Source organism: Lepidochelys kempii, chromosome 1, assembly GCF_965140285.1.
Source record: "Lepidochelys kempii isolate rLepKem1 chromosome 1, rLepKem1.hap1, whole genome shotgun sequence".
In the NCBI taxonomy this organism is placed as follows: domain Eukaryota; kingdom Metazoa; phylum Chordata; order Testudines; family Cheloniidae; genus Lepidochelys; species Lepidochelys kempii.
This window is the reverse complement of record NC_136380.1, coordinates 154,279,311-154,303,474: the sequence shown is the minus strand read 5'-3', so window position 1 is coordinate 154,303,474 and position 24,164 is coordinate 154,279,311. Positions and strand designations below refer to the sequence as shown.

Genomic DNA, 24,164 nt, shown 5'->3' with positions numbered 1-24,164 from the left:
GTGGGGCTCTCCCACTTCGAGATATCTGCTGGATGATGGAGCTCTGCAGTGACCACTCATAACTGGCGAGTGATTGTCTGCTTAAGAAGTCCTCTAGGCTGTTGCTGACTTCTGGGAGATGAAGAGCCACTGGGGTTATCCTGTGTTCCTGACAACATTCATAACACGATCACTCCCTGGAATGGGGGTAATAAGCACACACTGGTGTGTTTATGTAGACCACTGAAGATGTGTTGTCTTTTATGCAGAATTTCATATCACCCTAGGACCAGGACCCTTGCATCTCAGGTGGTCCAGGTGACCACCCCAACCTGTCTCTGACACATTTGTGATTAGTGTCACTGTTGGAGGAAAAACAGAAAAGGGTATTCCAAATGTTTTTGGGGTCTAGCTACCAATTCCTCTCTGAGATGACTCGAGGTAGAATATCTGATGACTTACTGGGAAATAGACTGACCCCTGAGTTTTAAGGGTCGCAGGAGAAGTCTAGCAAGTGGTGAGAAATAATTGCCATACTGACATTTGACTTAATAGTCTGAGACAGGCCTGCACTGTCATCATGGCCAGATTTGATTTTATTCCATTCAGCAGTCATTGCAAAGAGGGGAACTTGTCCTTGGAGTGACGTGAGGAGGCTACCACAGTTCCTATGATTGCTCTTTTGTGATAGAGTAAGGAATAATTTCAGTTCACCAAGAGGGCTAGCTGGGTGAAAAGGGAGAAGGCAATTTTCAGACCCAATGCTCTTCTGCTGGAATCCACCTTCGTTCAGCCAATCATTCCAGGTAAGGGTAGATATGGATATCCCTTCTCCTCATATAGGATGCCACAACAGCAGCCGATTTGTGAATATTGTGTGTGCTATGGAGAGTCCAAACAGCAATACTTTGTACTGATAATGGACTCCACTGTGAGGCTTAAGCCTGGTCTACACGGAGAAGAATATCGATCTAAAATACGCAACTTCAGATATGAGAATAGCATAGCTGAAGTCGATGTATCTTAGATCAACTTAGAATTACTAACTTCATGTCCTCATGGCACAGGATCGACGGCCGCCGCTCCCCCGTCGACTCCGCTTCCGCCTCTCGCCATGGAGGAGTTCCGGAGTCGACGGCAGAGCAATCGGGGATCAATTTATCGCGTCTACACTAGATATATAGACATGGCCTTAGGTACTTTCTGTGGGCTCGGTGGATGGCTATGTAGAAGTACACATCCTGTAGGCTGAAAACGATGAATCAGTCTTGAGTCTGAAGGGATGGAATGATGGAGGCAATAGTTACCATTCTGAATCTGAGATGGTGTATATATTTCTTCAGAATTCTAAGATCTAGGATAGGATGAAGACACTGTCTTTTCTGGAATGAGGATATATCAAGATGCCTCTTCCCCTGTATTCTTGTGAGACTTCTTCTGTGGCTCCTAGATGAAGCAACAAGGCTAATTCTGTTTGCAGAAGGCTGAAAAGGGTCCCTGAAGAGGGATGGGGAAGTGGGTAGGCGGGGGAAAGGACTGGAAATGGATGGGACAGTGGGCAATGATGTCTAGCACCCATCTGTCTACTCTAATTGCAGACCAGGCCTATTGGAAGGAGGTAAAGTTGGCTTGCTGAGGTAATGATTGGCTCTAGACAGGCTTTGGTGTGGCTCTCAACACTTCTGTCAAACCTGCTACCTCAGTGCAGGTACAGTGTGCGTGACAGAAAAGGACAGTGGTTGTCTCCTGGAATACTGGGGCATTTTTCTGAGAGTGTTTTCAGGTTTCCTACTTTGGGAGCAGGTGGATGTTCTCTGTCTCAGTTGTGATCGGGCTTGTGTATATACCTAAACACTGCAGTGTGGCCCGAGAGTCCTTTAATGAGTGGAACACCACATCACCAACACATAGTAGGAAGGTGATATGGAAGGGGGGGGTTCAGCTGTTGTGACCTGCACTGGATGTGCCATGTTTGTCTTTCTTCCACAGGACAGAAGCGATTTTGTCTGTACAAAGTGCAAGCTGGTCTCCATATTGGAAGAGAAGATTGAAGGTCTGGAGCAACAGATAACGACCCTGCGTTGCATACGAGAAACGGAGGATTTTCTGGACAAAAGTCAGGATATGCTTCTACGGGCACAAAGCTCTAAAGATTTAGAGCGGGTTGCACAGCGGAGCCAAGAGGCCAGTGAAGAAGCTTGGCAACATGTGACCTCCAGAAGAAGAAGGGGGAATGTCTGGGTTCCAGCAACGCAGACACAGGTAACTAACCGCTTTCATGTTCTCTCCACAGGTACCATTGCGGAGAGTGGACCAGATGATATGTCTTGGGGGGTGGGAGCAGAAGGAGACTCCGCTGGTTGGAAGGCATAAGATGCACTGTCCTGAGATGAGGGGTTCCACGACCACCACTCCCAAGAGAAGGAGGTGGGTGGTGGTGGTCGGGGACTCTCTCCTCCGGGGGACTGAATCATCTATCTGCCGCCCTGACCAGGAAAACCGAGAAGTCTGCTGCTTGCCGGGGGCTAAGATTCGCGATGTGACGGAGAGACTGCCGAGACTCATCAAGCCCTCAGATCGCTACCCCTTCCTGCTTCTCCACGTGGGCACCAATGATACTGCCAGGAATGACCTTGAGCGGATCACTGCGGACTACGTGGCTCTGGGAAGAAGGATAAAGGGAGTTTGAGGCGCAAGTGGTGCTCTCGTCCATCCTCCCCGTGGAAGGAAAAGGCCTGGGTAGGGACCGTCGAATCGTGGAAGTCAACGAATGGCTACGCAGGTGGTGTCTGAGAGAAGGCTTTGGATTCTTTGACCATGGGATGGTGTTCCATGAAGGAGGAGTGCTGGGCAGAGACGGGCTCCACCTTACAAAGAGAGGGAAGAGCATCTTTGCGAGCAGGCTGGCTAACCTAGTGAGGAGGGCTTTAAACTAGGTTCACCGGGGGAAGGAGACCAAAGCCCTGAGGTAAGTGGGAAAGCGGGATACCGGGAGGAAGCACAGGCAGGAATGTCTGAGAGGGAAGGGCTCCTGCCTCATACTGAGAATGAGGGGCGATCAGCAGGTTATCTCAAGTGCTTATATACGAATGCACAAAGCCTTGGAAACAAGCAGGGAGAACTGGAGGTCCTGGTGAAGTCAAGGAATTATGACGTGATTGGAATAACACAGACTTGGTGGGATAACTCACATGACTGGAGTACTGTCATGGATGGTTATAAACTGTTCAGGAAGGACAGGCAGGGCAGAAAAGGTGGGGGAGTAGCACTGTATGTAAGGGAGCAGTATGACTGCTCAGAGCTCCGGTGCAAAACTGCAGAAAAACCTGAGTGTCTCTGGATTAAGTTTAGAAGTGAGAGCAAGAAGAGTGATGTAGTGGTGGGAGTCTGCTATAGACCACCGGACCAGGGGGATGAGGTGGATGAGGCTTTCTTCCGGCAACTCGCGGAAGCTACTAGATCGCATGCCCTGGTTCTCATGGGTGACTTTAATTTTCCTGGTATCTGCTGGGAGAGCAATACAGCGGTGCATAGACAATCCAGGAAGTTTTTGGAAAGCGTAGGGGACAATTTCCTGGTGCAAGTGCTAGAGGAGCAACTAGGGAGGGAGCTTTTCTTGACCTGCTGCTCACAAACCGGGAAGAATTAGTGGAGGAAGCAAAAGTGGATGGGAATCTGGGAGGCAGTGACCATGAGTTGGTTGAGTTCAGGATCCTGACACAGGGAAGAAAGGTAAGCAGCAGGATACAGACCCTGGACTTCAGGAAAGCAGACTTCGACTCCCTCAGGGAACAGATGGGTAGGATCCCCTGGGGGACTAACTTGAAGGGGAAAGGAGTCCAGGAGAGCTGGCTGTATTTCAAGGAATCCCTGTTGAGGTTACAGGGACAAACCATCCCGATGTGTCGAAAGAATAATAAATATGGCAGGCGACCAGCTTGGCTTAACGGTGAAATCCTAGCGGATCTTAAACATAAAAAAGAAGCTTACAAGAAGTGGAAGGTTGGACATATGACCAGGGAAGAGTATAAAAATATTGCTCGGGCATGTAGGAATGAAATCAGGAGGGCCAAATCGCACCTGGAGCTGCAGCTAGCGAGAGATGTCAAGAGTAACAAGAAGGGTTTCTTCAGGTATGTTGGCAACAAGAAGAAAGTCAAGGAAAGTGTGGGCCCCTTAATGAATGAGGGAGGCAACCTAGTGACAGAGGATGTGGAAAAAGCTAATGTACTCAATGCTTTTTTTGCCTCTGTCTTCACGAACAAGGTCAGCTCCCAGACTGCTGCGCTGGGCATCACAACATGGGGAATAGATGGCCAGCCCTCTGTGGAGAAAGAGGTGGTTAGGGACTATTTAGAAAAGCTGGACGTGCACAAGTCCATGGGGCCGGATGTGTTGCATCTGAGAGTGCTAAAAGAATTGGCGGCTGTGATTGCAGAGCCATTGGCCCTTATCTTTGAAAACTTGTGGAGAACAGGGGAAGTCCTAGATGACTGGAAAAAGGCTAATGTAGTGCCAATCTTTAAAAAAGAGAAGGAGGATCCTGGGAACTACAGGCCAGTCAGCCTCACCTCAGTCCCCGGAAAAATCATGGAGCAGGTCCTCAAAGAATCAATCCTGAAGCACTTACATGAGAGGAAAGTGATCAGGAACAGTCAGCATGGATTCACCAAGGGAAGGTCATGCCTGACTAATCTAATTGCCTTCTATGATGAGATTACTGGTTCTGTGGATGAAGGGAAAGCAGTGGATGTACTGTTTCTTGACTTTAGCAAAGCTTTTGACACGGTCTCCCACAGTATTCTTGTCAGCAAGTTAAAGAAGTATGGGCTGGATGAATGCACTATAAGGTGGGTAGAAAGTTGGCTAGATTGTCGGGCTCAACGGCTAGTGATCAATGGCTCCATGTCTAGTTGGCAGCCGGTGTCAAGTGGAGTGCCCCACGGGTCGGTCCTGGGGCCGGTTTTGTTCAATATCTTCATAAATGATCTGGAGGATGGTGTGGATTGCACTCTCAGCAAATTTGCAGATGATACTAAACTGGGAGGAGTGGTAGATACGCTGGAGGACAGCGATAGGATACAGCGGGACCTAGACAAATTGGAGGATTGGGCCAAAAGAAATCTGATGAGGTTCAATAAGGATAAGTGCAGGGTCCTGCACTTAGGACGGAAGAATCCAATGCACAGCTACAGACTAGGGACTGAATGGCTAGGCAGCAGTTCTGCGGAAAAGGACCTAGGGGTGACAGTGGACGAGAAGCTGGATATGAGTCAACAGTGTGCCCTTGTTGCCAAGAAGGCCAATGGCATTTTGGGATGTATAAGTAGGGGCATAGCGAGCAGATCGAGGGACGTGATCGTCCCCCTCTATTCGACATCGGTGAGGCCTCATCTGGAGTACTGTGTCCAGTTTTGGGCCCCACGCTACAAGAAGGATGTGGATAAATTGGAGAGAGTCCAGCGAAGGGCAATAAAAATGATTAGGTGTCTGGAACACATGACTTATGAAGAGAGGATGAGGGAACTGGGATTGTTTAGTCTGCAGAAGAGAAGAATGAGGGGGGATTTGATAGCTGCTTTCAACTACCTGCGAGGTGGTTCCAGAGAGGATGGTTCTAGACTATTCTCAGTGGTAGAAGAGGACAGGACAAGGAGTAATGGTCTCAAGTTGCAGTGGGGGAGGTTTAGGTTGGATATTAGGAAAAACTTTTTCACCTAGGAGGGTGGTGAAACACTGGAATGCGTTACCTAGGGAGGTGGTAGAATCTCCTTCCTTAGACGTTTTTAAGGTCAGGCTTGACAAAGCCCTGGGTGGGATGATTTAATTGGGGATTGGTCCTGCTTTGAGCAGGGGGTTGGACTAGATGACCTCCTGAGGTCCCTTCCAACCCTGATATTCTATGATCTGTTTGGCTACTAAAGAGCTCTATTCCCTCAATAATCAGCTCCTCTATTGTGCATTGCACCTCCTTAGGAATGCTTAATGCTTGCAACCAGGAGGCCCTTTGAATGTTAACGGTCACAACCACTAACCTATCAGCCATTTCCAAGGCATCCATGACTGTTGCTAAGACAACCTTATAAACAATTTGGCCCTCATTTATAAAGTCCTTGAGGTCCTCCATGCTGCCCTGAGAGAGTCTGGTTAGGAAAGTGACCACTGTCACAAGTAAGGGAACTGTATTCCACAAACTGAGCTTGATAGTTTGCCAAGTGAAGTTGTAAGAAGGCAGAGGAATAGGGTTTATGCTCAAAGAGAACCAGCCTTTTAGGGGCTCTCTTTTGGGGGTACACTTCTTGATTTGGACTTTTTTTGGACCACTGAAATCACCAAGATACTGAGTTAGGATCAGCACAGAATTATTAAAAGCCCTTATCTGGTATTTAGAATGTCTTATCAATCCTCTTGGCTGTAGGAGAAAGAGTTGCTGGAGCCTGCCAGAGTCCCTTTGCAAGCTCAAGTATTCCCTTGTTAATGGGGAGGAAAATCCTGGCTGTGATTGAAAAATTCAGGATGTCAAAGAATTTATGAGACGACTTCTGGATTACCAAGATTTCAATGTCTAGAGTCTCTGCAATTTGAGCCAGTAGCTCCTGGAATGCTTTGAAAGAATTCAACACCGGTGCTGCCACATCCAGGGAGAACAATGATTCCTTAGGGGGGGGTCAAGAAGGCTGTATGTATTCCTCCAGTGCTGCCTAGATTTGTCCGTGATCACCTGAACCTGGCTCCAGCATGGGAGGTTGAGCTAGCAATTACAGTGGGAGTGAGATCTCCTTCCCTTCCTTAATAGGTGAGAAAGGGATCTGCTTTGAGAGACATGCGAAGGTGGTCCCAATACAGCCAAGAGGGTATACTATATTGGTATTAGCCCAGTTAAGTTTGACCTGCCCACTGCCACACATTGAGCTTATGATGGGCTCTCCAAGAAGGGAGCCTCCAGTGTCTTCTGCAGAGTCTCCTCCTGATCGTAGAGGAGATAGATCTCTGCTGAACATGGAGAAAAAATGAGGTGAAGGTGAGGAGGAGCACATCTCTTCAAGTGGCAGTGCCGTAATGTGGGGTGATCTTGGTAGCAGAGATGCCAGTGCCAAGCTCTACTCAGAGGACATCTCGGGTGGAGACGTAGACTCTTGCCAGTATATACACCTCAGGGTTCTACCAACAGTGCCCATGACAGTGGCTGAAAGACTGAGAATGTTCTGGCTGGTAACATGCAACCATGTCTTTCTTGAGCCATGCTAGTGGTTGAGCTTTTATCCCTAGCCCTCACAGTAGCAGAGCACTGTGACTTTCCTCAAGGCAGGACTGGTAGTGGCTGCGCCCAGTGGTGAGTGGAACAAGACCATCACAGGATAGGCAGGAATCAAAGCTGTGGGATTTTTAGTTTGCCTTGAGGTGTGGCAGTTGGTGCAAAGTGCCTAAACCCTCTGTACTGGAAGGCTGTCCTGTTTTTTTGCAGCGGTTCAGTTGAAAGCAGTCCACTTATTAGTGGAGAGAAAGAAAAACAAATTCTTCAGGTAGATCAGTGAAATAGAATGGCAGCAAACACTAATAAGTAGTGGGGTGGACCTGGGCAATAAGAAGGAACTGGGACATGGCTGTGATCACTCCACCCTATATACCCTCATAAGGGAGCATGAGGTGCCACAGACCCAGTGGACACTGCTACTCAAAACGCTCTTATATAACATGCTTGAGATGCATGCACACATACAGTGAGATCCACAGCATGCATACTTGAAAAATCCGAGTTAAACTCGTATTTCAAATGCTGAAAATCCAACAGCTGGACATATGAAAAGCAGTAACATTCAGAATCCCAAACCAACCCAGCACTTTTGCACGTCTAATGTTGTGTCTTATTAAATTGTTTCCCTCTCCAAGAGTGTTTCTTAAGCTAAAGACTATGTGAACTTTATACATCTAGCTCAGTTGGATATGCAAGTGTTGACACACCATACAGGGGTTCAGAATCTGGGGAATGTTTACACTGAAGCTGGGAGCAAGCTTCCTAGTCTGGGCAGACAGATTCATAATAGCCTGGCTCAAGCAAGAACGCTAAAAATAGCAACATGGATGATGTTGCGTGACAGCTCAGGCTCTCAAGCCCATGTTACACTCTGGGTCCAAGCTCAGGTGGCTAGCCCAAGCCTGCAGTGGCGCCACAATGTTCACACTTATGTTTAGTGCACTAGCTTGAGCTGAGCTAGTAAAAGTCTGTCTACCTGGGCTGGGAGCAAGGCTCCCCTCCGTACTGTAGACATATCCTGGAAGGTTTGTTGGGAACAACTTCCTATCAATATGTAAATCAAGACTTAGAAATAAATAAATAAATTTAAAAAAAGATCAGTCCCCAGTCTTTGGAGCACAGCAAGCCACACCACTGTCTTTTCAGAGGTGGTCTTCAGGGATATGTCCAGGTAGCAGCTGAAACTAGAAAGTCCAATGCAACTCTAAAGGGAATGACTTAAGGGCCCCCTCAAATATTTTCATCATTGCAGTCAGTTTTCATTGTAACACTCTTTCAAATGATTTACTAAAATCTAACTAACAACATATTTCCACACACAAGCTATCAAGCAGTGGCTGTATTTCAAAACATGGCTTACTACCACCTAGACGACGTTTATTGCAAGTTGTACCCCTCTTCCATGATACTTTTGATTTTGATTGAAGCTACCAGGAAAAAAAAAGTCAGTATTCATAAAGTTGCAAAGAAAAAACATTGAGCATTTTAATGGTCATTTTAAAAAGTCCTTATTCTCTCAATTGGTGAGAACTGTGTTTCAAACTGGTTTGAATATTTGGACACTCTTAAAAGAGACAACTGTCTATTAAAATGTGACCTAATGTAGAATGTTTACTGTCTTCAAAAACCGCAACTCTCCTAACTTCATGCTTCATACGTGTCAAAGGTAATAAATAATCCTATCCACATAGGAATGTGTCATGACCAATAACACCACTATTAACACAGTATACTCCTCTTAAATGGATTAGCCACTTTACTTTAATGTTTCCAAGACAGCAGTCTAGCCTAATGACACTGAGTACCAGTGACTGCTGCTTAACTGGAATATTAGTAAAAGGTTCCACTTTTAGAGGGATGCATTCAATTGGTGTTAAGTGGCTAAGTAGCTTTCTGCCAGCTGTGAAAAAAGTGAAATTCTAAGCTCAAGTTTTAAATACACAAGTTGCCTAATTTTAAAAGTAGGGATAAAAATGAAGTAAGCTGAACATAAGTTTTGTCCTTGTGTTTTGAATACCAGAGTTTAAGTCTTTTCAGATTTTTTAAGTCCATTTCTCTTAATCAGCAGAACCATTTAGTTGGGAAGAGAAACTGTCCAACAGGGGTGCCCCATATTATAAAAAGATGGGAGTCTACCGTAAAATGGAAAAAAAAGAATACTAACCTGTGGGTCTGCCAAGAGTCCTCAATTAACAGGATTTGCAAAAGCAGATCCAAGTAAGGTCGAAGTTCATAGGTGTATGAATATGCAACCTTAAAAGAAGTGAAAATGAAGTGAAAATTATATCTCAGAAAAAAATGTTTCTTAAAATATTATGTTGTAATAAAGATAACTAGGACATGAGTTTGAGATGGTTGCAATATTCACGTTCTGAATTCTCAATTCTGCTTCTCTGGCACTCTCTCTCAGACAGCATTGTCACTCTGGGGCCTTCGCTTCCCCAGGATGAGTTTGGCAAAACTCCCTCAGCTCTTGGGAATTTTGATTCCAAGGGGTGGTGGTAGTAGCAAGCACTGCACAGAACATGAACCAGGCCCTTACTAGCTGTTGCACACAACCTCCCCACTATTACAAGATATAAATATTGACATTTCAGCATCCCAGCCAATTACCTCAGTTGTACAGCATATGAATCTCCTGAGGAGACAAGACCAGCAGAGAGATTTACAAAGGAAAGAAACGGACTAAAAAATGAAACTAAAGAAAAAAGAACACCTCAAAAAATGTGACACCCAAACTCTGAGGGGAGGAAGGTAGATGAAGGAGAATCCTGTTTGAAAAATATAGCTTCAGAGAAGCAGAACAACAAGAAAATACTTTCTATTACAATTCTTGCTTCTGGAGAGTAAGCAGCATAAAGGTTATCCCAAAAGAAAAAGTAAACTGCAAATAGCTGCAAAAAGCAGTAATATTAATGTCAATGTTGTTTTTTAAAGATACCACTAGACACTCCAACCTATACGATGAATATAAATGTCACAGAGAATAAAACTAGTCCAACCTAAAATAAGGGACATCCAAAAGTAAAACAAAACTTCTACTGGGGTGGGAAAATGTGATCTTCCTTACCTAGGAAAGAGTTTTTAGAGTAGAGCTTGGAATCGAAAACCAGATTCCTTCCTAAAGACTGAATCCAAGTAAACATGCTTTGTAAATGTGTGAGAGGACTACATAGCTGCTTTGCATACCTTTGCAAGAGAGACATGTCAGATAGCCAGTGGTCATAGCTTTGGCTCTAACCAAGGGAGCCTTGATATGGCTGGCATGAAGATGAAAAGCTAAGTCATTATAGAGGTGTCTGGCAGCAACTTCATGGTTAGCTTTGCATCGTAAAATAGACTTAAAATAGGGAATAATTTCCTCTCTCTCTTTAAAAGTAGGTGGCCCAAATGGTGCAAAATTTCACAATAGGTTAGTTTGTATGCCCTTCAATTTTCTGTGTGGATTCTGTTTGGCTTCTCTTCATACATTTTTAAAAGGAAGTCTCAAGTTAGGTTCTGGCTGAAAATTTCCCTTGGCAGGCCTAAATTTTCATTATTGATGACAGACAATGCTTTTTAAGAGCTATCTTCAAGGAACTTGCCAGAAAGGTCGGTTTGAGAAAGCCTGTGCAAAGGAGAAGGGTTTGTTAAGTGTTGGATTTAAGGTAATTTTTAGCCAGTATTCACATTAAAACTGGAAGTTTACATACTATGCATGCAAGCCTGGTTGATGGGAAGGACCTGGCTCACACAAGCCGAGCTGGTTGATCGAGGGGTCTGGCATATGAAAATACGACTGGTTGAAGGGGGTACACATACTCCTTAATCATCCCTTATTAAACTAGTAATACACCAAATATCTATAATCAATAGTGTTGGAGGGGAAATCTGGTAAAGGGGTGAATGCAGAAAGATGAAAATGGTGCATGGTCTGTGGTGCACACTAGTTGTGGTAAAGGTAAGGTGGGTGCTTGTGAGTGGAGTACAGTCTAGGTACCATTAGGTGGCTTAACTTTTGTTTCTTTGCTTGTGTGTGTTTGGATCAGGCATACTGAGTGTGTAGGAACCCTAAGTGCTTCACAATGGACTTCGTGTATTAATAACAAAAAAAATGCATGATAACTAGACGCACACAATCCTTTTAGTAATAGCACTGCCCAGTGAATTGCTGTCAAAGGAAACTAAGTAGGGTGGACTTTCTAACGGTTTTAGTTCACTTTAGATAATCCCCCCTAAGATCTTTTGGCATCAAGCATATGAAGAATGTTCTCACTGGAATGGGCATGCCAGCTAAAAAACAGTACTCAGCAGATAACCTAGCAGATACACTGAAGTTTTGCAACATACTGACTGGAAACAAAAAAAGGAAACTTGAAGACATGAATCAATGAGACTGAAGCTCCTTTGCTGACTGTGCCTAGGAGGGAACTAGCCAGTTTGTGGGTGGCGACACACAAAGGCCAGTTTGATCTGGTTGTGCTATACCCTGTTATCATTGCCCTGGGGGCTCCTAATTCTTAGGATCTGGGCAAATTCTACAGTACTTCAATATGAAGCCCCAAGAGAGAATCCCAGCAGAAGGCATCCAAAGAGAAGTTTATTTATCACATATAAATACAATATCTAACATGGATATCACTTCTCCCTGTATGGCATATTTTTACACTTACATATGCCCAAACTTATCCCATCTGCTTCCCTGATTTTTATTTTATTTTACCTGCCAGAGAAGTTCACTTAGGACAGTGGAAGAGAACTGAGGATTTTCCCAACAACAGAAACGAAGCAATTTGATGGTCTCTTCTGAGTTGCTACAGTCTTCAATGATTTTCTTCACATAGCTAGTTCGTACGAACAAAATGTCTGCCACGTTCTGCTGAAGTGCCATTATAGGCTGTGACAAATTAGGATCACCATAAGGGTTTGAAAGTGGGGGATTACCTAGAACAAACAAACAATACTGATGAAACCGTACTTAAGTACTTTTTAATATAAAACGAATACATATTTAAACTCTGGGACTAACAAATGAAAGACACATGGTATAGTCAATGGAAAGACTTAAAATAAGACACTGAATTTGTAATAAACTATCCTCTCTGCGAAAAGTTCTCTGGCATACAGAGCTAGATTCTCTGACATTGAGGCAGGGGACTTGTGTGACCTGAGTGAACTACCTCTTGTTTCGTGGGGCATTACCACAGTTGAGGTCACTGAAAGCATTGGAGCTCTTCTGGTATATAAAAGAGAATGACTTGTTGGCAGGGTGTCCTCAGTGAGGGCCCTTCAACTTTGGAATATACTCATTGTCCCACTTGTCTAAAATAAGCCCAAATCTGTTTAATTTTAGAGCATGGTGCAAAGTCCAACTGGCAATTGGGATACGAGGGTGTGTGGTGGTTTGGATGGAGACAGATTTTTGTGGAGGGGGGGTGGTCACTGGTGAGGAAGGTAAGAGCCTGTGCAGGAACTGAGGTTGGGGGATTTAGTTCTGTAGACTTATTTGTTTTGTACAGAGGAAAGTTGTTGCTTTGCTCCTGGTGTTTTGGTTTTAGTTGGATTATATTTAGGGTGACCAAATTTCCCTATGCTGAATACAGGACACCTGGTAAAATTACTCATATTCAAGTGAGTTCAATGGCAATCAATGAGAACTATGCAGTACAAACGTTCAAATTAACATCAAGTTGACTGAGCTCCTGTTAAAAAGAAATACTACACAATACTTTCTTATCTTTAAGGCTTTAGGGTTCACTCACTCCTGTACACCTCTCACATGTGGGGGTGACCGACCGACCCTCCCTGCCCAGCACTCTCTGACCTCCATAGGACCCGGACTCGCCTCTCTTGGTACCCAGCGCAGCATCTTCCCGAGGAAACACATGAGGGGGGCGGGGGAGGAGGAAAGGGGACATGTAGGGTCACATGCCCCCTCCCCAATATCTGCCAGGGTTTACACCAGAATGTGGCCAGCAGCAGCCTTTCAGCACTGTGCAAGATGGAAGGGACGGGAGCTGCTTCCAGCCGCAGGGGACAGGCGTGTGTGACCTGGCTAGCGTCTTTGCAGAGCTCATCCCTTACCCCCTCCCAATTCCACCCCCATGGCTGGAAGCAGCTTGTCCCTTCCTGCCTGCAGAGTGTTGAAAGGCAGCTAACAGCTGCCTCCTGTCCCCCAGCTACAGCGTGGGTAGGAAGGGGTTAAGCCCTAAGGATGCACTGTGCACCAGAGCCCAGGGAACCTGACTGCAGGGGCATCATGGAACCTGGCCAGAGAGGTGACTCAGCAGGGGAGGGTACCTAGGCAACGGAGCAGCCCCACACTCCCTGGGGACAGGACCCAGGACGGGGGGAGGAGGGAATGAAGAGGGTGCTAAGCCCCTGCCAAGGGGACTGCTGTGGAGCCTGGAGGTTTGGGTCGGGAACAGGATGGAAATCGCTTCCCTCCCGCCACTCCAGAGTTTAGCTGAGGGGTGCAGAGGCTTCCTCGTGCCAGCACTGTGTGAGGCTTTGGCACATGCAGGGCTCGGCTCCTTCTGGCCAGCACCCCAGGCTGCAGGATCTTGGGCTTTCCCGGGGCACCGGCTTAGCAGAGTTAATTTTTAGTTAACTTCTCATCAGGTATGTCACTTCAACTCCATTAATTTTAATGAGAAGAATTTAGCACAGTCTTTATAAACTAAAACAGCTAACTGCAATAGGTTTGATATTAATAGGTCCTCTATACCTTCCTAATTGTGTTCTTTTAAAAGGCCTACACAGGCTTAATGGAAAATGATTTGTAGTTTTAGTGAGTTATGTATATCAAGATAGGATTTGGCCACCGCAGAATGAGGAAAATCTTTATTGCAAAATGTGAGAAACTGCTAAACATAATGAACCTCCTAAGACTATTGCTCCAATCAGTACATTTAATAAATAGCAAAACACCGCATATACTAATAATTTACCAACTTATAACCAATGTTTTCAATTAATTTAAAGAAAACATGTAAAATTCACTATACCATTGATAGAAGACTGCATACGTGATGACACATTGCAACAACGGATTAGCTGTGACACTACAGTGTACAATTTTCCCAGTTCAGCATACTGATATTTGATTGGAGGGCCTGGGCCTTCATCCAGAGCCACAAGCATGAACGTTGCAGGTACGCTTAGTTTCAGAAGTTGTGTCTTTTCTGCTACACCTTCAGAGGGGACAAAAAAATTACACCTCATGGATAGTATTGACAACAATATGTTATTACAAGCTTAACTCTTACTGTTCTTATGTAGTTGGATTTTTTGGAAAAAATTCTGAAGAATTTGAAAAAGTCATTTTCCACTGCTGGTTTTTATTCATGCTCTCAGTTATACATTCCTTCCAGGAGGGAGATGGGGGCACGGGGAAGAAGCTGGACTGGATTCTTATTAGAGTTTAGCTGAAAACTGCATATATCAGCAGAATTGTGAACAAAAACATTTCCACAATGGTGCTCATTAGTGCTCACATAACTAGAGATCAGTCGCTAAGAACATAATGCTCCAATAAGTCTGTTAGTCTATAAGGTGCCACAGGTCTCTTTGCCACTAAGAACATGAGAACGGTCATACTGCATCAGATCAATGGCCCATCCAGCCCAGTATCCTGTCTTCCGATAGAGGCCAATGCCACATGCTTCAAAGGGACTGAATAGAATAGGGTGATTATCAAGTGATCCATTCCCATTGTCCAGTCCCAGCATCTGGCTGTCAGAGGCTCAGGGACACCCAGAGCACGGGGTTGCATCCCTATCTTGGCTAATAGCCACTGATGGACATATCTTACATTAACTTATTCAAATTTTTTTAAAATATTTTTGGCCTTCACAACATCCCCTGGCAATGAGTTCCACTGGTTGACTGTGTATCATGAGTCTCAACTGTCTCCAATACTTTGCAGGAAGAAAGGTAAAGCCCACTTGTATCAGACTGGGAGAGAATCAGAATCCAAAGTGATTAAGTTGTAGATCATTACTGCAGCAAAAACATGCCTTAGAGTACCTTTATGCTTCATGATAACCTATATAACTATCAGTCATTCAAAATGCTGACCACAAAAAACTGACATTTTAAATTAAAAAGATTTATCGAGTTGTGGACAAGCTTAATTAATCAAATCACAGTAAACAACTAAAAATCTCACCAACGGCTAAACTGTGCTGACTGACTGAAGCACAAAACAGGGAAGCACTCAAGCCTACCAGAAAGCAGCATGTCAAGAATGATAGTGAATAGCACCATACTGCATCAACACCAGTCATTAGAAAATGATTAAACTTACATTATTTAATGAGTAGACAGCCACCACGTATTCAGTAGAGTAAAAATAAAGAGCCACTGTAAGCAAATATTGCCCCCAAAATCAATATTAAGATTAAAAATAAACAAGCCTTGCAGTCTTGGGAAACAGAAGATTAAGTCCAATTCTTAAGGTTTCCTCTCTGAATTGGTTACATGATGTAGTTAGAGAACCCCTCCAAGTAACTGATTTGCTCAGCTGATCTTTGCCAGAGCATAACTGCTTATCTCATTATAACAAGTCCACAGCAACATGATTAGAGTAACAAACTGTGCGACTCATCATCATAATGCTTAGTTTTTATATAAACACTTTACAATGTCTAAACACTGTACAAACTTTAATTAACCTCCCTCCCTGAACCCCCTGAAGTTATGTACTAAAGTTTTTAATGTAATTTAAAATTGTGATATGCTGTTCAGCACCTGGAGCAATTTGGCAGGGGGCTATTTGTAAAAACAATATTACTATCACCATTTTAGGATAGAGGAATCAGTGGTTAACTGACTTACTCAAGGTTAGCAAGTCTTCTGCTGACCTAGTATTAAAAGTTTATAGTCCCAATCTTTGGCTACTAGACCACACTGATAACGTACAGTCTAGTGAGACTTTGGGCAAACCATTTAGCCTCTCTATGCCTCACCTTACTTATTGTAAAATGGGACATTATTTCACAAAAGTGTTGTGAAGTTTCATACACCCATTGTCAGAAATGTTTTGAAATACTCAGTTGGAAGTGCTATATAAGTACCTAATATTCTTAAAAGTATTAACACCCCCACAAGTACAATATGGCCTGCAATTTCTTATTGATCCTGGTCATCTCATTACTTGAGTCAGCATGGTTAGTTTCCTATATGTAAAAACAGAGTGCCTTACAGCAACACCATTAAGCATATTTCATAAACTACTTACCTAGGTTGGCATACATCACAAACAGATTGAAATACTGTTGCAAATGGCGCCCATGCTCAGACACTTCCCTTCTAAGAAGGTTTAGTACTGCTCTCAGCAAGTGATCACTCAAACTTAAGTTATCATAGGCCTGCAAAACAAAAAAGTTCTAACATTAATGGCAGTTCCTGAACAGTTTCCATTCAGTAAATCCATACATGGGAGCTCAATACCTGATAACACGGTCAGCCTATTTAGGTGTCATTTTTCATGCAGCGAACTAGTATAAGGTGAAGCCCTTTTAAAGTGGAATAGTTAAAAAACAGGTTTATGAAATTCTAAGACAGCCTCAACTACTGGGTCCAAAGTGAGAGAAATAAGAACGCTTCACAGTACTCGACAAAAGAAAAATATTCACCGTTTTCCAATTAAGATGCAGTACATATACTGGGAAAGACAACCAAGTGCCCAAATTACAGTTAATTTTTTTAAATCAAAAAACGTATAATTAAAAGAAAAACCCATTTACAACTAGTGAGGAAGGAGAATGGGCAAGCGATATTCTACTATAAACATAGACTTAAGGGAAAAAATTGCTTGCATGTATTTTGATCCTCTCTGGAAGTTAAGAACTTAAGATAGATCTGAACTATCAGAGAATAAATTCGGATATGTATTTAAAATAAATGACCTGTATATTAATTAGAATGTGACCAATCATCATAGATAATGCAATAAAAATAAGCGCTGTTCCTTAGCAAGAGTAAACAGCCTCCAATAAAGTAAAGAATTAAAGGATTTCCCTGTTAATTCTCTGGGGAAAAAATTAAGAGTTCACAATTTTAATATGAAGTAAAAGTTCATATACCAACACACAGAAAAACCTCTCTCTCCAGATTTAGCACTGGTACTCATCACTATACTACCTGAGCACGTCACAGGATCATAGCTGGCATAGTGAGGTACCCTTGTGAACTTTATTAAGTCTTTGGCTCTTCTCCCTTTCTCTGGTTATGGGAAGCACTATTTGAGTGTGGGTCCCATCCCCCCCAAATTTTACTGAGGATTTTTTTTGGGGGGAGGGGGAGGATAGGGTGAACAGAGTTTGATTGTGGCAGAAAAGGTTTATCAAAGGATTTGCAGCTTTCCCTACATGTAGTCACACTATTGATTAGACCCATCTACTGTCTAAGTTTGTTCACTGGCTTGGTCACCTCAACCACCAATGGTTTAACTCCAGCTCTGATATGCTTCCTTCTAGGCTTTGTGATTTGCAATGTCCAAGAGTGTATCTGTCTTGGCAGGTCAGAAATGGGTGATATGGTCTCTAATGTAGCTGAGATATGATTCCTTACTGGCATTCACAATCGGGACCAAGGACTTGAATTGGCATGAGAAGGAGAAGGAGCCAGTGGAGGGAGTAAAGTACAGGAGTGCTGTACTTATGGCAATCTATCCCATGGAGGAGAGGGCAACTACATTCTGTGCAAATTGGAGCCTTTGAATTGTTTACACAGTCAGCTTCTGACACAGTGAATAATTCAACCTGGAGATGACAAATCTCTGCATCAATGTGGCCACATCCTCATCTGGAAGGAAAAGGTGAATTTTCCTAGAAAGCTGCAGGTGGAACATGGTGTTTATCAGTGATGTAACCTGCTCATGCAGGCTCAATGATGAGCTAAAAAGGACCCCAAAGCTTCTTACCCCTTTAATGAATTGTGTGTGCGTGTGAACACAAAATTAGATATTTTTCATTGTTGTATGCAGTACTGTAACTGTGTTGGTCCCAGGATATTAAAGAGACAAGGTGGGCAAGGTAATAGTTTTAATTAGACCAACTTCTGCTGGTGAGAGACAAGATTTCGAGCTGCACTGAGCTCTTCCTCAGGTACGTGAGAGAGACAAGCTTTCAATCTACCCGAGAAAGAGCTCTATGAAAGAGCTCAAAAGCTTGCCTCTCTCACCAACAGAAGTTGGTCAGTAAAACATATTATCTCACCCACCTTGCCGAATACACAAAATTAAAAAGATGGTGGAAACAGTTGGTCATTTAATCCAGAAGATAGGCCTTTGTTCTATAGTACTGAAAGGCCAAACCTTGCTTCATTGCAAAGAACTGCCAATAGTAAGTCCTCAGAATTTGTGGTTCTTTCTGTATCATGACAAAAGATCAAGCCTCAAGATCATTCAGGGCAGTTCTGGAATGTTCTAGGGCACTAGTCTTCATATAGAGATTGGTTCAAACAGTTCCCATCCACCACCTTCTTGATTCATTTTCCTATAAAGGTGAATTGCAAGATTGGGTGATAGCTGGATGAATATTTAGCCTTTATAGATCATGTTATACATCTTCAAGTCACTTCACAAACACTATCAATCCTCAGTGTCTCTCTCTGTCAAGAATTATAGGTTAAGTGGTACCCATATTTTGAAGATAGGAAACTGAAGCAAGAGAAAAATGACTTGTCCAAAATCTGAGTGGGTGGCCAAACCTCAAGTTTCAGACTCCCTATTCTGAGCTCAAACTACTGGAAAACACTGTCTTCTGCCTCCTTCTATGACTTCAGTGTCAAGTGATGGCTTCCCTAAGCAGCAGTTGTACCTCAGCATATTTCATAAAATCAGCTCTGTACCCTACACTAAGGAATTAATAAATCAATCCAACCAGTTACTAACTCCATGTTGACTTTTGCTAGCCATTATCAGCTAGGATATCCACCCACAAGCAGTGGACTTAAATCCATAATGGATTCTCCAGACGTCGTGAGGTATGACTCTACCAAATAAATGCAGTGGATGTACTCATGCCTTCTCACTTGGACAACTGTGTATCTACACTGAGACAAACTGAACAATGAAACTTCTTGAGACACCAATTAATTAGACTCTTCACCTGAAGAACAGCTCCAATCAGTAATGGCAAACCATTTATATTTGCATTGATTACAGCTTTGTGAAATGTTCCCTAGACTCTATTGAGTGTTCCTCTGATCATAACTTCATCGTTCACTCTGCTTGTGACTCATGGTCAGAACAGGTAAGAAAAAAGACCCAAAGCTGACGCAGCACAGTCAGCACTTCTAAAAAGTGCTATATTGTAGCAGGCCATGACCACCTCCCACCCCCAAAAAACCTCTCCTCACAATCCAGATGTGGCTCCGACCACCTGTTAGAAATAAACCCTGATATGTGGAGCCAAGAGTGACTGTGGTGGCTACTAATCTAATTTTTCAATTGAATGAGGCATAAAAAGAATGCACAAGTGTGTCCAGAATGTCTTTTAGTTATTGATACATTACCAGTCACTGTAGTATCTAATTGGAGACTTGCAGCGACTTGAAACATTATATAACATTGATGAGACTAATATTGATATACTGCATCCAGTTCTGGGGTCCACATTTTAAAAAGGATGTTGAAAAATGGGAGAAAATGCCTTAAGCTAAACAACTTGAGTCCTTTGTCTTTCAGTGTATCTAAAGAAGAACGAGGGTTGACTTGATTACAGTGTATAAATACCTTCACAGGGAGAAAATATGGAGTACTGAACAGGCTCTTAAATCTAGTGGAGAAAGATATAACAAAAAACAAGGTCTGGAAGCTGAAGCCAGATAAAAATTAGTGCCTAATTTTTAAAATTTAATTTACCAGTGAGGGTAGATAGTCATCAGCCATTGCAACAAACCACCAAAGGAAGTGTTGTCATCTCTTGGTAACTTCAAATCAAGACTGGATGTCTTTTTGGAAGGTATGTTTTAGCCAAACACAAATTATGCTTTAGTCAAACAAGTTATTGGGCTCAATACAAGGATATATGGGTAAAATGTAACAGCCTGTGATATACAGGAAGTCAGATTAGATCATCTAATGGTCCCTTCTGGCCTTAAATGTCAAAAATCTTGCTCCATAATCACATCATCAAACCCAAGAGCTAGGTTTCAAAATCTCTTTGACTGAGATGACGACATCCATTGTTCTAGTCAGACAAAAGAATAACTCTTGAAGCATACTGGCATTAGGTGGAGCACAGTCAAAAGAGATCTAAGTGAGTCTTTCCAATTCTCCTTTAAATAGATTCTGAACATGAGTAAGACAGATTCCTGAGAGAAAGCCACACAAAAGTCATTAGATGTCTCCTTCACTGAAGACCTTATGACCAAAAGCCTGCAGACAACAGGTAAAATAAACGTCAAAGACGACAGAATAAAGTACCTTAAGTTCCCAGTGAAATAGTGGCCCAGTGGCCATTGCTAGCCTGGAAAAAGAGACTTTAAAATTTGTCCATACTTTTGGTTAAGGAAATTAGTCAAGTAAACGTAAATAAAGGTTCCGAAACCCCAGACGGTCTTGGAATAAAACATACACACGGTGAGACAGATTGACACTTAGGTTCCAATCCTGCAAACACTTGTGAATAGTCCCAGTGAATTTAATGGAATGACTCGTGCTTAAAATTACATACATGGTAAGTGCTGCAGGACTGGGGTCTTAAATAAGCACTACAGCAATCATAATGGTTCAGGTGCTTTGGTACCTCATATGGCATAAATGATGAGACAGAATGAGATGTCCCTACAAGCTAACCTCTGGTAGACATCTAGGTTAGAGGACATCTTTCCTCAACAGAGTCTGAATTGCTTGATATTAAACTGATAGAAATCTGCCCTAAAAAAACCCATCAAGGTATTTAGCAGATTCGCAAACTTCCAGCTAAAAAGACAACTAAATTAGTCTTAGTGTATCAGTTGTTATTATCTGTAGAACTGTAGCATGTATGGGCCATAGTCATGTACCAGGACCCGATTGTACTAGGCACTGTACAAACAGATAGATTACAAACTCTTCAAGGCAAGGACTAAGCAAATCTCAGTAGACCACAGTGCATAGTCATAAAGGAATGTGGAGAGATGCATTTACTAGGTCCACAGAAGTGAAAAAGTCCCCTTAGAGATATTACCACTAAATCTAGAGTCTCCATCTGGAATCTAATTTTCTTCATCCATTAAGCTGTTTGACATCTAGAATGGCTGACCCTGCTCGCTTCTGGACAATGAAGAAAATGGAGCATAATCCTAAGAATTTTTTTCTCGGGGAACAGTTTCTATTGATCCTATGTCCAGGAGATGAAGAAGTTACTCACATTATGCAGTAATGATGGTTCTTTGAAGTGTCCCCCCCAACAGGTGCTCCATTGTAGGTGTGTCTGTGTCCCTGAGCAGCTGATCAGAGAACTTTGGTAGCAGTGTCTGTTCACCCAGGACATGCGCTGCTCCCCACCTGCCATGGGGCTAGTTAATATGCATAGGTGAACCCTACCCTCAGTTCCTTCTCTACCCATAGAGTCTAATCAACTACTAGAACACCGAAGTAGATGGGAGGAGGATGGGTCGTGGAGTACCCAGAGAGACATGCATCTCGTAGAACCATCATTACTGCACAAGGTGAGTAACTTCGACTTTGAGTAGTGTCCCTATGAGTACCCCACTTTAAGTGACTCCTGAGCAGTACCCACCACTAGAGGCTGGAACTTTGCAGTTGAGTTTGATATCGATGATAGTGCTGTGGGGCACCAAATTTGGTGTCTGGATCCGAATACTCCAGGATGGCACAATGTTTTTCCAAGGTGTGTGCAGATGCCTATGTAGCTACTCTGCAGATTTCTGATATAGGGATAAAGCGACGGACAAGGAGACTGACCTGGTAGAGTACATGCATACTGAAGATATGTTGTTACATTACACAACTGTAACAGAATTTCACACAGCTTGAGACTCAAGAGTGTCCTTGAGCTGAAATCGCTGAACCTTTTGACTTATCTGTAATGGAGAGGAAGAGTCAGATTTTCTGAAAACTCTTGTCCTGTACAAATAGAAAGCCAAGGCTTTCCTCACATTGAGCGTATGGAAAATGGATTCCTAGTATCCTGAAGAGGTTTGGAATAAAAGGCTGGAAGCTGAATAAGCTGTTTCATGTGAAATGCAGGAGTCATCTTGGGAGTGAACTCTGCATGTGGTCTGAGCATGACTGTCAGGGAAGAACACAGTGAAAGGGGCACGTGCCATCAGAGCCGTTATCTCCCCTATCCTTGCAGAGTTGATGGCGATCAGAAACGCCGTCTTCATGGAAAGGTGAGTCAATGAACAAATGGCAATAGGTTCAAATGGTAATCTAGTCAGTCCTTCTAGCACTAGGTTGAGATCCCGTTGGAGGGCTGGGAAGTCTGGGTTGTGGAAAGAGGTTTGCCTTTGAGAAACCTCTTCATAGTCAGATGGGAGAAGATTGAGTATTCTTCTGCCTGCTGGTGGAAAGTTGCAATTGCTACTTGATGAACCTTTTGCAAACTAACAGAGTCCAGATTTCTTGAGAGTCCACAGGTAGTCCAGAACTACCGGTAAGGTGGCTGTAGTAGGAGTCACACCTTTGGGCTGGCATCAGATCAGAAATCTCTTCCATTTTTGTAGATAGGTACAATGAGCAGCTCCTTTCCTCCTGTGCCTCCTCAGAGGAAGATGTGTTTATGTGCTGGACCCATGAAGGAGCCATGCTTTGAGCTGCAGAATCCGCAGGTTAGAATGGAGAATCTGTCTCCTGTTCTGTGATAGGAGGTAAGGTATGATTGATATGTGGCAGTAAGCATCTTGGAGGTCGAGGGCCAAGAACCAATCTCCTTTCTTTAACGTTAGAATGATCTTTGATAACGTGACCATCCTGAACTTCTGAGCCTTGATAAATTTGTTGAGGGCTTGGAGGTCCAATATGGGTCTCCAACCCCCTTTTTTCTTCAGTATCAAGTAGTAACAAGAATAGAAACCTCCACCCCTTAGATGTATGGGCACTGGCTCATTGAAGAGGGACAGTGAAGGGTGTTTGGAAGGAGGAAAGGAGGAAGAAATGGATCAAGTATACATCCCAGATGATCTCCAGCACCCATTTGTCGGAGGTTATTCATTCCCAGGTGCTGCAGAATGGAGGGAGATGGTTCCCTAAGGGATGGAATTTTCCAGAGTGATGCAGCAGTTAGAAGAGTGTTCTATAAACACCTCAACCAACCCGTCAAAACTGTCTTTTCAAGGTAGAGGGTTGAGAGGAAGTTTGCTGAGATCCTGATGTTTTCTGTCTAGGGAACCTGGTCTTCTTCCTTTTGGGTTCATATGATCTCTGTGAATATTGAGATGAATATTGTGATGAATGGAGAACTACATTTTCTTTTGTATCCAGGAGTACAGATCCTGAGGGATCAAAGGGTGGCCCTGGAATCTTTTAATGTGTGAAGGGAGGCATGGGTCATCTCTGTAAATATTTTTGTCCCATCAAAGGGATGGGACTCCACAGTCAATTGGACCTCCTTTGGGAAGCCAGACAGATGAAGCCACGAAGACTGTCTCACTACAATAGCAGTAGAGATGAAACTAAGCTTGGCATAGTTTTGACAGTCATATTTAGCCAACAAGGTATGACAATTCGCTACTAGGAACTGGAGGGTGGCCAAGGAGTTCCTGCAAAAAAGGTCAAGGCGCTTCCAGTTACCGTCATAAAGGGTTGACTTAAACTGGTGTTGGCGGCCCTTAGAAATAACTGCATCCACAATATTAGAATTGGGAGGTGGGTGTGAAAACAAATTCCTGCGTCTTTCGCTGGCACATAATATTTCTTGCACGCCCACTTGCAAGTTGGTGGGACAGATGCAGGAGTCTGCCATATTATCTTGGTGGGGTCCAGTAGAGTCTC

General features: G+C 43.4%; 1 protein-coding gene across 6 annotated transcripts in view; it reads right to left on the bottom strand.

The window, feature by feature from the left end:
- USP9X (ubiquitin specific peptidase 9 X-linked) overlaps positions 1–24,164 on the bottom strand; it is a 654,895-nt gene that overhangs the window by 6,219 nt on the left and 624,512 nt on the right. For all 6 annotated transcript variants that reach the window (XM_078854327.1, XM_073358602.2, XM_073358592.2 and 3 more), the window contains 4 exons: positions 16,455–16,584; positions 14,221–14,406; positions 11,937–12,157; positions 9,399–9,487 (listed from right to left, as the gene is read on the bottom strand). In XM_078854327.1, the coding sequence (XP_078710453.1) occupies positions 9,399–9,487; positions 11,937–12,157; positions 14,221–14,406; positions 16,455–16,584 (626 nt within the window). The remainder of the gene's footprint in view (positions 1–9,398; positions 9,488–11,936; positions 12,158–14,220; positions 14,407–16,454; positions 16,585–24,164) is intronic.